Source organism: Colobus angolensis, unplaced genomic scaffold (assembly GCF_000951035.1).
Source record: "Colobus angolensis palliatus isolate OR3802 unplaced genomic scaffold, Cang.pa_1.0 Scaffold219, whole genome shotgun sequence".
Taxonomy (NCBI): domain Eukaryota; kingdom Metazoa; phylum Chordata; class Mammalia; order Primates; family Cercopithecidae; genus Colobus; species Colobus angolensis.
Window position 1 is genome coordinate 2285494 of NW_012115366.1, and position 15636 is coordinate 2301129.

The 15636-nt window shown below is 42.7% G+C and overlaps 1 protein-coding gene across 3 annotated transcripts in view; it reads left to right on the top strand.

Annotated features, from left to right (window-relative positions):
• The window catches only part of ZNF343 (zinc finger protein 343), a 22831-nt gene extending 16105 nt beyond the window's left edge, over window positions 1-6726 (top strand). For 2 of the 3 annotated variants that reach the window (XM_011943353.1, XM_011943354.1), the window contains exon 6: window positions 3898-6726. In XM_011943353.1, the coding sequence (XP_011798743.1) occupies window positions 3898-5393 (1496 nt within the window). In that variant the 3' untranslated portion in view covers window positions 5394-6726. Of the gene's footprint in view, window positions 1-1467; window positions 1591-3897 lie in introns of all 3 variants that reach the window. The other variant, XM_011943352.1, reaches the window with a different exon arrangement.
• Window positions 6727-15636: the final 8910 nt, after the last annotated feature.

The following is a 15636-nucleotide window of genomic DNA, read 5'->3' on the forward strand; positions in this document are numbered from 1 at the left end:
AGGAGAATGGCATGAACCTGGGAGGCGGAGCTTGCAGTGAGCTGAGATCCGGCCACTGCACTCCAGCCCGGGCGACAGAGCAAGACTCTGTCTCAAAAAAAAAAAAAATTTCCAGGAAATATTTGCCACATATAGTATATCATATATAAAGAGTTATTTTCCATAGTATAGAATGAATCTTAAAATTCAAAGAGAAGAACCCTAAAACCAGATAGGAAGAAAATAGGCAAAACACCTGAATAGACAATTCACAAAATAAAATATAACATTGTCCCTTAAATGTTTGAAAAGGTGTTCAACTTCACTTCTAATTAGATTAATGCAAATTAAAACTACACACCATTCTTATCATTGGCAGCATTTCGAAAGGTTGACAGAACACTTGGCGAAGCTGAGGGATATAGGCAACATTATACACTGCAGATGGCAATGCAGAAATGCTACAGCTATTGTGGAGGGAAATTTGGCAACATGTAACAAAACTATATATGCGTATGCTTTGACCTGGCAATCCTACCTATAGGAATTTACCCTGAAGATTCATCTCCAAAGATAGTATACTTGCACGAGGTTATTCATTATAGCATTGTTTCTTTATAAAATATTAGAGTAATCTAATTGCCCTTATGTAGTAAATTGGTTGAAGAAATTATGAGACATCCTTCCAAAATGGGGAAGAGCTCCTCTGAACTGATAGGGAGTAAATTCTAGGATATATTAAGTGAAAAGAGCCAAGTGCAAAGAGTATTTTTAAAAGTGAGAAATTATGAGCATATGCATATCTGTTTCTTCTTCTTCTTTTTTCCCCCACAAAGTAATACAGGGTTAATAAACCAGAAACTAATGAGATTGGTTAGCTGTGAGGTTATATTGGAATTTGGCTGGAAGGCTATGGAAAGGAGAGGCATGTCCTTTCTGAATAGTTTTGCACTTTTGGAGCATATTAGTGTTTAAATACTCAAAGAAAGGAATTAAATCAGCAAAGAGAGGGAAAATCCCTAAAATGGAATACCAAGAGAAACAAATTTACCTAACCGTTCCAAAATAATAACACGACCACAGGTAACAGGGGAAAACAACTCATTTAACAGAGAGCCTTGCCCATACTCCATAGGAAAATGAGGATTGGCAAACTAGGGCCTACAGGCCAAATCTGTCTCACTGCCTGTTTTTGTAAATAAAGTTTTTTTGGAACAATGAATTATTTATGGCTGCTTTTGTTATACAATGGCAGAGTTAAGCAGTCATGATAGAGACCATGTCACCTACAAAGCCTAAAATATTTACTCTTTGGTTCTTTGCAGAAAAAATTGGCCAACTCCTTCTCTATTGACAAAGAAGAACTGCATACAAACCTTGAACTATATGGACTATATTTTGTATATTGTGTTTTGTAAGGATGTGGGTCAACAATTCTGAAACTATATTCCTTGCATTTTTTTTTTTTTTTTTTTTTTTTTTTTAAAGACAGAGTTTTGCTTTTGTTGCCCAGGCTAGAGTGCAATGGTGCGATCTCGGCTCACCACAACCTCTGCCTCCCGGGTTCAAGAGATTCTCCTGCCTCAGCCTCCCAACTAGCTGGGATTACAGGCATGCACCACCACATCTGGCTAATTTTGTATCTTTAGTAGAGATGGGGTTTCTCCATGTTGGTCAGGCTGTTCTGGAACTCCCGACCTCAGGTGATCTGATCTGCCTCCCAAAGTGCTGGGATTACAGGCGTGAGCCACTGCACCTGGCCTTATTCCTTGCATTTTAAGATTAAGCAAATGAGTAATATATTGATGATGCAAGCCAGATCTCTCAACTATATAGTTCTTTAGAAATATATACTGAATTACTGGCCGGGTGTGGTGGCTCACACCTGTAATCCCAGCACTTTGGGAGGCCGAGGCGGGTGGATCACGAGGTCAGGAGATCGAGACCATCCTGGCTAACACGGTGAAACCCCGTCTCTACTAAAAAATACAAAAAACTAGCTGGGTGAGGTGGCGGGCACCTGTAGTCCCAGCTACTCGGGAGGCTGAGGCAGGAAAAAGGCATAAACCTGAGAGGCAGAGCTTGCAGTGAGCCGAGATCGCGCCACTGCACTCCAGCCTGGGCGACAGAGCGAGACTCTGTCTCAAAAAAAAAATAAAATAAAAAAGAAATATATACTGAATTATTATACAGCAAAGGGGCATGATAGAAAGCAGAGTTCCTCAAAATGGCCTCAGTAAATCTAGATTATCTTTAGTGAAATGATGACACTTTGCTAGTAAGGCGTAGGGATTAGAATCATAATGAGTATTACACGGGGTCCCTTTAACAGGGTGTTAAGTGTAAGGAGCTTTTGGTTCCAGTGTTTAACACAAAATAGACACAAATGAGATTTCTTCTCCTACTGAAATACTTCTCAGTGATGTAGGGTGTTACATCACTGCCATATATATATTCAGACTGTAGTCTGAATAACCTGGTATGCTTCTAGATAAGCCAAAAAGATGGCAGCGAATCACAGTCAAAATATCAAGACAAAAAGTTCATGTCACAAAATACCAGAATGACCACAAGTCTTATAAGAGATGACTGGCCAGAAATAGAAACAAATAATGAGTTACTTTGAGAACCCAAGTAAACCAAATAAACCCAGGGAGTGCTCAGTGACAGCAAGCAGAACCTGACAGCTGCTGAGAGCCTCACCCATGGCAAGGCTGCCAGAAGCAGCTTTGAGCACCTACGGACCAGTCTACACACAGCTATGTTCCTCTGGCAGTCCAGCAGTTCCAGCACCTGGTGAGTGCCCTGTCAGAGCAACCAAAGGGAAGACACATTGTCAAAAACTAAAAGACCACAAAAGGTCAAAAAATCAAATGGCACAAATCATTTACTTAACAGGCAAGGAGACACAGCCGTGAAGAAATTCACTGTATAGTTTGGTGAGGGGGAAATAATAAAAGCTTTTACTCTTAGGGAGCAGTTTCATGATGGTTATGCTAATTAAGATTTGAAAACTAGCATTCCGGATAGGATAGGATGAGTTTTTAGGGACAGACACAGTTGATTATAAAGATTCCAGTGTTCCTTAGTTAGGCAGAAGTCTTTAATTAGGCCCAGTAGGGTCTGGGGCCAAGTACGTGGTCATTTCTCAGCATCAATTGGATAGATCCTGTTGTGATGAAATGCAACATCTAGTTTTGATATTTTGTAGGCAGGTGCTACTGTAAATGAAAAGTTTTTCTTTTTACTGATTTATGAAAAGTGGAAAGAAAGGCAGATTTTGTTGTTTTGGCTTGGTGCCAGAATCCTAAAATCATAGCCCATGTCTTTCTTGTTCATTGTTGAATTCATAATACTTAGTAGAGAACCTAATAGTTTGACATTTTCTAATAAGTCTTTGTTTACAGGTGGGCAGCCTGAAATTTATATTTGTTTTATATACAATAATTTCTTTAACCAGTATTCCATACACTTTCTCCTACATTCGGAAGCCCTCCAGACTGAGGGACTTTTTATGTCTATGAGAGCCTTTTTTATATAATAAGAAAAGTCATAAGGGGATTTCCACACATGTCATAGAGACCACTATCTCCAAGCAGAACAAAGAGTTGTGGACAGTATATACCAATGTGAATGTCTGTGGCTTAGGAGCAGGCTAACTATAATTGAAGTTGTTTACAGAGCAGAATATTCACTTGAGAGGTTCCTGGTTTCTCAAGATATTTTTGGTGTGGATTTTCTGGATCGCATTAGAAAATGTGATGGAATGTAAAGGAATCATTGCTCAGAAGCAAATTGTGTTGTACTTATATTATCAATTACAGGTATGGCAGTAAAACATTCTCTGTCCTAAGACAAGGCAGAACAACTCAGCAGCCCTACTTATGGCTACTCTAACTGAAAACTTTTATTCTTCAGCAGAACCAAAGCCAGACATCTACCCTTGTTCCTCCTGCCTTCTGGCCTTCTCCTGTCAGCAATTCCTCAGCCAGCATGTACTTCAGATCTTCCTGGGCTTATGTGCAGAAAATCACTTCCATCCAGGGAATTCTAGCCCAGGGCATTGGAAACAGCAGGGGCAGCAGTATTCCCATCTAAGCTGTTGGTATGAAAATGCAGAAGGTCAGGAGAGAGGAGGTGGCTCCAAACCCTGGTCTCCAAGGACAGAGGAGAGAGAAACCTCAAGGGCATTCCCCAGCCCACTCCAAAGACAGTCAGCAAGTCCTAGAAAAGGCAACATGGTGTTAGAAATAGAACCCAGCTCAGCCCAAAGACCAAACCCCGTGCAGCCAGACACAGGCTTGAAGGAATCAGAAACTTTGAGATTTGGAGCAATCAACTGTAGAGAGTGTGAACCGGACCGTAGCCTGGAATCAAACTTTATTACAAACCCAAGAACCCTCTTAGGGAAGAAGCCCTACCTTTGCAGTGATTGTGGGCGAAGCTTTAAAGATAGATCAGCCCTCATCAGACACCATCGTACACACTCGATGGAGAAGCCTTATGTGTGCAGTGAGTGCGGACGGGGTTTTAGCCAGAAGTCCAACCTCAGCAGACACCAGAGAACACATTCAGAAGAGAAGCCTTATTTGTGCAGGGAGTGTGGGCAAAGCTTTAGAAATAAGTCCATCCTCAAGAGACATCAGTGGACTCACTCAGAAGAGAAGCCCTATGTTTGCAGCGAGTGTGGGCGAGGCTTTAGTGAGAAGTCATCCTTCATCAGACACCAGAGGACACACTCCGGTGAGAAACCCTATGTGTGCCTGGAGTGTGGACGAGGCTTTTGTGACAAGTCAACCCTCAGAAAACACCAGAGGATACACTCGGGGGAGAAGCCTTATGTTTGCAGGGAGTGTGGGCGAGGCTTTAGCCAGAACTCAGATCTCATCAAACACCAGAGGACACACTTGGATGAGAAGCCTTACGTTTGCCGGGAGTGTGGGAGAGGCTTTTGCGACAAGTCAACCCTCATCATACACGAGCGGACGCACTCTGGAGAGAAGCCTTATGTGTGTGGTGAGTGTGGCCGAGGCTTTAGTCGGACATCACTCCTCCTTGTCCACCAGAGGACACACTCGGGGCAGAAGCATTATGTCTGCAGGGAGTGTAGGAGAGGTTTTAGCCAGAAGTCAAATCTCATCAGACACCAGAGGACACACTCAAATGAGAAGCCTTATATTTGCAGGGAGTGTGGGCGAGGCTTTTGTGACAAGTCAACCCTCACTGTACATGAGAGGACACACTCAGGAGAGAAGCCTTACGTGTGCACTGAGTGTGGCCGAGGCTTTAGCCGGAAGTCACTCCTCCTTGTCCACCAGAGGACACACTCAGGGGAGAAGCACTATGTTTGTAGGGAGTGTGGGCGAGGCTTTAGTCATAAGTCAAATCTTGTCAGACACCAGAGGACACACTGACGGGAGGAACCTGTGTATGCAGGGGTCATGAACAAGACCTGAGTGACCAGTCAAGCCTCATGTTACCCCAGAGACACACATGGGGAGTAGACCCTGTGTATGCAGATTGTGAGTGAAGTTCCAGAGATGTGTCGACCTTTATCAGGCATTGGAGGGACACGTTCAGGAGAGGAGCCTTATGAGTATAGAGTATGGGCAACTGTAGCCATCAGTCAGCCTTCAGCATGCACAAGAGGACACACTTAGCAGAGAAGTTTACATGTAGGGACTGTGGGAAGGCTTTAGCAATAATCAACATTTACCAAACATCTAATGACCGCCTCAGGGGAAAGCACGCTTGTCTGGGGAGTGTTGGTGAGCATCAGCAAAAGAATGGACAGTCAGGCACAAGGTGGCCCTCCGGAAGGAGGTCTTTGTTTGCAGGATGTATGGGCAAAGCTTTTGTGATCACACACCACAGGGAGACTCTGCATGTGGGGACACTGTGGAGCTCTGCCCAGATGACCTTTTCATGGCTAACACCCCAGCTGCTTGAGAGAACAGCGTTGCTGCTGGCAGTGATGCATTCCACTCTGGAACTCGCTCTCAGCCACAGGGAACCGCACACACCACAGGGGCTATGCATCTTTGCAGGGGTAGCTTCTGGCCCCAACCCTTGACTCAACGGGGACAACTCCAGAAGGTCATTCCAGATCCGGAGATCCCCATCGAACTGAAGGATCACTGGATTGCAGACACGTTGCACATCAGCCTCTTCCTCTGCCCAGTCCTGCCCTCACTCCCCAGTGAATCCTCAATTTTCCATCTCATTGTCCCTCCAGAGAATTGATTCTAAGACATGTTAGGTATATAAGGAGTGTAGATAAGGCTTCAGCCACAAGTCACCCCTCAATAAGCCCCAGAGTATATAGAATAGAAATTCTGCACATGTCGGGAGAATGGACAGGGATTTAGGAAAAAGGCACACCTCATCAAAGAACAGCTTTTTTGGGACAAGCTTTACATGGGTGGGGAGGGAAAATGTGAAACATATTAGCAATAAGTTAAACCTCATCTTGTACTAAAGGAGGACACACTCAGGGAGAGGACCTATGTGGGCAGGGCTTGTGGGTGGAGCTTCATCCCAATGTCCCTCCTCAACTGACTTAGGAGGACAGAATCTTGCCACCCTAAGTCACTACCTCACTCACCTCTGAGGGGTTTTCAGGAGATGTCTTGACTCCCCCATGTACTCTGAATGTGAGCAAAGGTGGCAGTAACTGTTAAATAAGCATTCTTTTCTACTTCTTGGAATTGGAATAAAAAAGTAGGCTTTATTTAAGTAATCAAAAAATGATCAACTCGTTTTATTTTCATACAGCAGTTCTTTCCCATGTTTTCTTATCCCTTTGTTTTAGTTCAATATTTCTTTAATAAGTTCAGGCTGTGTGGCTTGGCCACTCAGCTGACCAGAAAGGTGCAAGGAATTCAAATTCACAGTCAGGGTTTCCTGCATGAATTCAACCCTTGAGAATCAATCTAATAGATTTTTTGGAGAATCTGATCCTTTTCATGTGGAGGAGTGATTAGGTTCTAGAGACAGGCCAGTTGCAGGGAGGGGATTTTCCAGGTCTCCAGGGGCTGGGTTGCCTCTTCTCCAGACTGGTCACTTTCTTCAGCTTCTGTGAAAGCTTCCTTCCCTAGGTATTCTCTTTCTCTCTTTGTGTCTTTCTCTTTCTCTCCCCACCTCGCCCTCTCTCTTTTTCTTTCTTTCTGCAGGTGTCTTTGCTGAATACTTCTCTACTCCACTGAAGTTTTGCAGTTCTTAATGATCTGCTCAGTCCTCCAGTTCCAGGGACCCTTTAACCACATCCCCCCTGCAGCCTTCCAGATTGCAGGGGCAGGTCCTTTAACCATGCCCACACTGTTCTCGAGTCATGAGTCATTGCTTTGGGCCTCTTAGCTACTCCCCATGTCAGATCAACAATAATAGATGTAAAGACTCCTAAGCATAGCTCCGATACCATGTCCCCTTGGCCCTCTAATTCTAGGGCCCAGTCCTGCTAATGATACCCACACATCATCCCTCTAATAACTGGTCTGAGACAACCTAGTCATACTCCGTTCATTGTTTTTCAGGCCAAGGATCTGTCTTTTACCCACACCCTTTTATAATCTTCCTCCCTCAGAGCCCAAATTGCCCAGACTTTTGAATAAACTCTGCATGCTCTGGTTCTGATTCTCTGTCTTGGGTCAATAACTATTCACTGGAGAGGGTCTTCCTAGGCTCCAGCAAATTTATTTGCCCAACTGAAATTTGCAAGATCTATAAAATGCATATCAGGCTTGGAAAATCAGAAGAAGCACGAAGTGTTTTAGACACCTCATTAAAGGAGAGGATGAAAAAAGAAAGAATTACTGGCTCCAAGGCCTCTCCCCACTTGCCTGCCCCAGGCATGAAGTTAGCGGTCTTAATCTCTTTTCTCCTGTTATAACAGAATATCACAGACTGAGTGATTTATAATGTACACAAATTTATATGGTTTGTGGTTCTAGAGGCTGGGAAGTCCAAGAGCATGATGCCAGCATCCAGTGGGGGCCTTTATGCTGCATCATCCCATGGTGAAGACAGTAGAGCAAGCGAGTATGTGAGACAGAGAGAAAAAGGGGGCTGGAATTACCCTTTTTATCAGGAACCCACTCCAAGATAACTAATCCACTCTTGTGATATTGGTATTAATCTATTTGTGAGGGCTGAGCCCTCATAACCTAAACACCTCTTAAAGGTCCCACCCACAAATCTCGTCATAATGGCAATTGAATTTCAACATGAATTTTGGAGGAGACATTCATACCAGAGCATCAATTTTCCAATGGCTCCTTAGAGTCAGGTCTGATGGGGGAAAAGGATGTGCATGTCTGGGAGTGTGGGCCCCCACCCTTTGCCAGAACTACCCCTATAACACCAACTTCTGATCAGAATTGGAGGCCACTGAGGGAAAAGTATATGCAGGTATACAATCTCTAGGATTTTGAAGAATGAAGGGTAGACCCTCCCAATTCCAGACAATCCCGACATTCCTCCTACCACTGGAAAAGAAAAAACAAACAAGAAAACCAGCTCTTACCTTTGAAAAAATGAGTAGAAAGAAAAAAAAGATGCAGAATTATTATTGATTTTTACTGAAATCCCCCATAACCTGTAGCGACCTCAGACATGGCCCAGGGAAAAGACTGCCCGCCCTAGCCCAGCAAAGGGAGAGGGGCAAAGATGTCATCTTTCCAGCCCTGGAAGGGGCTTCCCCACGGTATGCTCACTCCCCTCCTTTGTTTCTAGGAAGGGTCACTATCAGGACCTTTCCACTCCATCCCAGCAGGAAATGGAATTGAAATCAATCCCAGCACTTTGGGAGGCCGAGGCAGGTGGATCACCTGAGGTCAGGCATTCGAGACCAGCCTGACCAACATGGTGGAACCCTGTCTCTACTAAAAATACAAAAATTAGCCAGGTGTGGTGGCGCATGCCTGTAATCCCAACTACTCGGGAGGCTGAGGCAGGAGAATTGCTTGAACCTGGGAGATGGAGGTTGAAGTGAGCCGAGATCATGCCATTGCACTGCAGCCTGGGTGACAGAGTGAGACTCTGTTTCAAACAAAAACAAAGTAAGCACATAGAATTTTTAAAATCATTTTTTCTAAAAGAGAGCAAGTGGTAGAGGATTCTTGACAGACATGAGATTCTCTCATTGCATAATCTTTTTCCATGAGTAAATATCATGTTATGCTTTTTTATTTTCTCTAATATGCATGAAATGTGTAAGGGATAAAATCTACATTCTCATTGTGGAAAGATTATTTTTATCTAGCCCCATATCTTATTCATTAATTTTAACCTCATATCTTATTCATTAATTTTAACCTAGAAATCATTTTGGAGAATAGCCAAACAGTCAGCTGCTCTTTGATTAAAGAGAAATTTGGGACTGGTCGAAGCATGACGTTCTATAATCCTAAAAAAAAATAAAAATAAAAAATAGTGAAACAAGATTCTTGGAGTTCTACCTAACTAGTGTTCTTAAAGAGTAAAAGCATTCCTTCTGTGAGTTACAGGGCAATAGTTGGCGACTAGAAAAATCTCACAAAGCCAGGTTACACATGATGATAGGTGATGCTCTTATCTGCTACTGCTACTGATGCAGACCCCAAGGCCGAGTCCAGCTTCCCCAGCTCAGCCCACTGTCAGGCAGAGCAGTTGGCTCAGAAGTGCCCTTACTGCTGCCAGCCATCAGTTCTTACCTTTTCCCTGCTTTCCAGTTCCTTTGGGAACTAGAAAGCGATTTTTTGGCGGGGAGAAAGAGAGCTGACTTTTGTGAATTTTAATGCTACTTAAAATTGTTTCTGTCTTAGCTTCCTCTCTTCTGTGTCTGTTCTAGTAACCTGAAACCTAGGTTAAAGAAGAAGGGCCTGTACCTTCTCCTAAGTCACGGCCACTAAAAGAGCTTATTTGTCTTTTTTTTTTTTTTTTTAAATAGAGACAGGTTTTTACTATGTTACCCAGGTGGTCTTGAACTCCTGGACTCAAGCAATTCTCCCACCTTGGCCTTCTAAAGTGTTAGGATTGCAGGCATCAGCCATTGTATCTGATCACCTGTCTTGAGAGAAAGGCTCAACCTGTAAAAATCTTAGGGTAAATAAATTGTGCAGTATTGGAGGTACACTTGACATAGCTAGTAAGAATATGAAAACATTTCCAATCAGATTTTCTGCTGAATATATTGGCAAAGGAATTTCATATGGGGTTGGAGATCTGGAAGAGATATTGCAGAGAATCTGAGAGGAAACTTAAGAGAATGAAAGGAAGTGTGATAAACAGCACTGAGACCAGTATAAATTTGGGAAGTCAGAAGTATTGCAGTTGTCCAGGCAAAATTTATAACAAGCTATGGCAATAGCAGAGTGGACTGAAAGAGAAGATAGACTTCATAGGGTTTGTCTCCAAAGCACATGGTGATTGCCTGAATGTAGAAGACAGGTGAGAATGTAAAAGAAGACTCCCACAAACACAGCTTTCGAACAGTAAATGCATTTGCAAAAGAGAAAAAGTTCTCACCACTCCAGGAATCCAAGCAGAAAGTCAATACCCCTCTTATCTGTGTTTACCATAAGAATAGTTTCTTCTCTAGAGGGTAAGTCAAACTGGGTCTCCTCTTTTTCCCATCTGCGTCCAGGATTATGCCTCTCTATGTGGTAGAGTGTGTCTGTGTGTGTATGTGGAATTGTGCCAATTATCAATTTATTGTTTGAGCTTCAAATTCTCCTTTTGTTGCCTGGTCTGTGAAAATGGATCTGGGCCCTTTACGTGTTTCCTTTGCCAGCTGGCATAAGGTTTATCAGTAGAGGGCACCAGAACAACACTGCAGGGGGAAGGGCCCTCTTTCTTGGGTTAGGTGGCTCTTTCACCAGGTCCCTGGAGAGTACCTGTTTTATTCTTTTCTTTCTTTTTTTTTTTTTAAGACAGAGTTTTGCTCTTGTTGCCCAGGCTGGAGTGCAATGGCGCGATCTCGGCTCACTGCAACCTCTGCGAAAGTACCCATTTTTACTCCACTCCAGGGCCAGTGAGGTTTTCTCCCATGCTAAATGCCTGCAGGACACAGCTTTTTCTACCAATTGGCCACCAAAGGAGTACGTTTTCTCCAGCTCTCCACTTAGGCACTGGTGGCTCAGTTGGGAGCCTAAACAGCACAGGCCTGTGCCCCAGCCCAGGCCACTGCTATACCCTCTCTGTAGTCCCACTGGTACATATGCTGGGGGCCCCACAGGACTGGCTGTCTAGCAAGCAGACCACCTGACCTCCTCCTGTGCAGAGGCTCGAGCCTCCCCAGCCCACATTGACCCTCTCCCCAGCTCTAGTGCATGCACACTAGGGCCCCAGTAGCCACCACTGGCTGTCCCAGCCCAAGCTGTGCACAGAAGTGTACTAGGTTCTTGCAGCTCTCCAGCCTCCATTTCCAGCAGTGCCCACAGCAGTGCCTTGGCTGCCTCTGCTCATCCACCCATTAACCTTGGCTCCTGTTGTTTCCTTAGGCCTTCCCCACACAGACACCATGTGATCTAGGCCTTGTATCAACAACACCCCAGCTCTCTCTCTATTCCCTATTCCCTTTGTGTACTATTTGCCAGCTTTGGCTTGCTTGTGCCCCAGAGGGTTATTCCTGCTTGCCTAGTGACTGTGGACCAACTCTGGCCTGCACAACCTTCCCCCTCAAACTTTTCTGCTATCCAATAGGCTGCAACCACAACTCCAAGAAGGTCTGAACCCTATCCTTGGGGAGGGAACCCTCCTTCCAAGTTTATCCTTGGGTAATCCCCCTCAGCTGTAGGATTTTCTTTTCATATTTATATTTATGTTTGATATATATATATATATATATATATATATATATATTTGGGATGGTGGCTTGCTCTGTTGCCCAGGCCGGAGTGCGATGGCTCAATCTCGGCTCACTGAAACCTCCACCTCCCCGGTTCAAGCAATTCTCCCTGCTTCAGCCTCCCAAGTAGCTGGGATTATAGGCACCCACCACTACACCCAGCTAATTTTGTATTTTTAGTAGAGATGGGGATTCACCATGTTGCCAGGCTGGTCTCAAACTCCTGACCTCAGCCTCCCAAAGTGCTGGGATTACGGGCATGAGGCACCATCCCCGGCAAAATAATTCTTTAATTTAAATTACTGTATGGTTTCTGTCTCCTTGTCGAACCCAGATTGATACAGGTGTGAACGTATATGTGTGTGTTTTTAAAATGAGGGCAAAGACATGAATTTTGACTGCATATATTTAGCGAGCCCAGAGATAAGCCAAAGAAATAATACAAGTCAAAACTATTAATTATGAATACTCAGCTGGGGCTGTGATCCTGAATCTAGACACAGAAATCTGATGGTCTACATCAGAGGTTGGTGAACTACAGCCTAAACACCAATCCTTGCTGATCACATGTTTCTGTGTGGCCTTGAGCTAAGAATGGTCTTTACATTTGAAATGGTTGCAAAGAATTTAAAGGATAATATTTTGTGACATCTATTTGTATCCATAAATAAAATTTTATTGTAACCCAACCACACTCATTTGCTAGGTATTGTCTATAGCTGCTTCCATGCTACATGGTAAAGCTGAGTAATTGCAACAGAGCCAAATGGCTCGCCAACCGTAAAATGCTCTCTGGCCCTTAACAAAAAATGTATTGGAAACTAACCAGTCTTATACATATTTAAAAAAAGTTGGCCTGCCCCGATCTAGACTGAAACTTGGGACCATTTTATCAAGTAAAGACCAAATGAATTGCCTGTTTAATCCCCAGCTCTGAATTCATGACCTCTTTTCTCTTATTTGTAGACTGGCAAACTAATTGAGTTGCAAGGCATCTAGAATAGCCAAAACAACCTTGAAAAAGAAAAGGGAGGCGGATTCACACTTTTTGACTTCAAAACTTACTATAAAGCAAATGGTAATCAGGATAGTATATTACTGGTATAAGGATAGCCACATAGATCAAAGGAATAGAATTGGAAGTCCAGAAATAAAACCATGTGTCAATGGTCAATGATTTTCCCCTAGGGTGCCAAGATTATTCAGTGGGGGAAAGAAGAGTCTTTTTAACAAATGATGTGGTGACAACTGTCTATCTACTTACAAAAGAATACAGTTTGACCCCACCTTATACCATATATAAAATATGAACTAAAAATGTATCAAAAATCTAAATGTAAGAGCTAAAACTGTAAAACTATTAGAAGAAAACAAAGGGGTAAATCTTCATGATCTTAGATTTGGCAAAAGAGATTTTTCATATTGCACCAAAAACATGAGCAACAACAACAATGAAAAGATAAATTAGACTTCATCCAAATTAAAAACTTTTGTATAGTATTATCAAGAAAGTGAAAAGGCCAGGCACGGTGGCTCATGGCTGTAATCCCAGCAGTTTGGGAGGCTGAAGTGGGTGGATCACTTGAACCCAGGAGTTCAAGACCAGCTTGGGCAACATGGTGAAACCCTGTCTCTATAAAAAAATACAAAAATTAGCCAGTGTGCTGGCATGTACCTGTAGTCCCAGCTACTCGGAAGGGTGAGGTGGGAGAATTGCTTGAGCACTGGAGGTCAGGCTGCAGTGAGTTGTGATCGCACCCCTGCACTCCAGCCTGGGTGATGGGGCGAGACTCTGTCTCAAGAAAAAAAAAAAAAAAGACAACTCACAGAATGGGAGTAAACCTGTATAAATCATATATCTGACAAGGAACTTGTAATGTAGAAAGAATTCTTACAACTCAATAATAAAAGGCAAATGGTCCAATTAAAAAATGAGCAAAGGATCTGAATGGGCATTTCTCCAAGGATGATATATAAATGGCCAACAAGCACATGAAAAGATGTTCAACATCATTAGTCATGAGGGAAATGCAAATCAAAAGCACGATGAAATTGATAGCACTTCACATTCATTAAGATGGCTTGAATCAACAAGTCAGATAATAAAAAATATGGGTGAAGATTTGGAGAAATCAGAACCCTCATACGCCCCTTGTGGGAATGTACAATGGTGAAGCCACTTTGGAAAACAGTCTAGCAGTTCCTCAAATGATTAATCAGAATTATCATATGACTCAGAAATTCCACTCCTAGCTAGATACCAAAGAGGAATTAAAACATGTCCACATGAAAACTTGTACATGAATGCTTACAGCAGCATTATTTCTAAAAGCCAAAAGGTGGAAACAATCCAAATGTTCATCATTTGATGAACTGAAAAACAAAATATGATAGTTCCTTCCTTATCTGAGGAGGTTATATTCCAAGATCCCCAGTGGATTCGTGGAACGGCAGATACTACCAAACCCTATATATACAATTTTCTCCTACACATATATAGCTTTGATAAACTTTAATTTATAAATTAGGTACAGTAAGAGATTGACAACAATACTAATAGAACCATTATAAAAATATACTGTATTAAAAGTTACATGAATGTGGTCTCAAAATATCTTGTTGTACTCTACTCACCCATTTTTATACTGCAGTTGATTATAGGTAACTGCAACCACAGAAAGTGAAAGATGGATATGGGGGGACCACTGTACATCTATACAACGGAATATTATTTGGCCATAAAAAGGAATGGAGTATTGATACATGTCATGACATCGATGAACCTTAAAAACACTGTGCTTAGTGAAAGAAGGTAGTCACAAAAGACCACATATTATTATATGATTCCCTTTATATACATTTCCTAGAATGTCCTTCATAATATTCATCCTTCTGATAGACCTGAGTGTAGGTTCAGGTCTCTGCTCACATACCACTCCTCAGAGAAGTTTTCCCTGACCACCTAGCCAAAATCGTATCCCATCCCTCTCAGTCCTCTGCCTTTATTTATTTTTTTCATATCACTCTAATGTTACGTTGCATACTTATTTATTTGGTTTACTATGTCTTTCTCACTAGAATGTAAAGCTCCATGAGGGAAAGGACTTTATCCCAATAACAGTGCATGGCCTTAGTAGATGCTAAATAAAAATTATTTTAAATGTATGCATGAATGATGTGTTAGGCAGCTGGGTAAGGTGGGGGCAAATGAACAGCTGAGGAGCCAGACAGACCTATATTCCCGCTCTGACTCTGCCACCTTGGGCAATATAATGCATTTCTGTGAGGCTTCACCTCTTCATCTACAGGTGACAGAAACCAGATAACAGAACATACCTTTTAGAGATGGTGTGAAAATGACAAAGCACCAAGGTGGAAGCTTTCCTTGCTGGGTTTGAGGGACAGCAAGGAGATTAGTGTGACTGGAGAATGATGAATGAGGGGAATGTTGAAGGAGATGAGTGAGGTTGGAGAGGAGTGCAGAGTTAGATTTTATTCCATGTGTGCTGGGAAGTTTTTGGTAAGTGGAGACCAGGGCATGACATCATCTAATATCCCAGTACGTTTAGAAGGATCCCTCTGGCTGCTGTGAGAACAAGAAAGGAAGCAAAGAGACAAGTTATGAGCTTGTTCAATGATCCAAGACAGAGAGGATGGTGGCTATGACTAGAGTGGAAGCAATGGAGTGGATGACAACAGTCATATTCAAGATAATTTGAAGGTGGAGCACAGGATTTGCTGATGAATTTGATTATCCGATGGTAGAGAAAGAGAAGAATGAAATATGCTTCCAATTTGTCATTTTCTTTTTTCCCTTTTTTAATCCAAGAAAC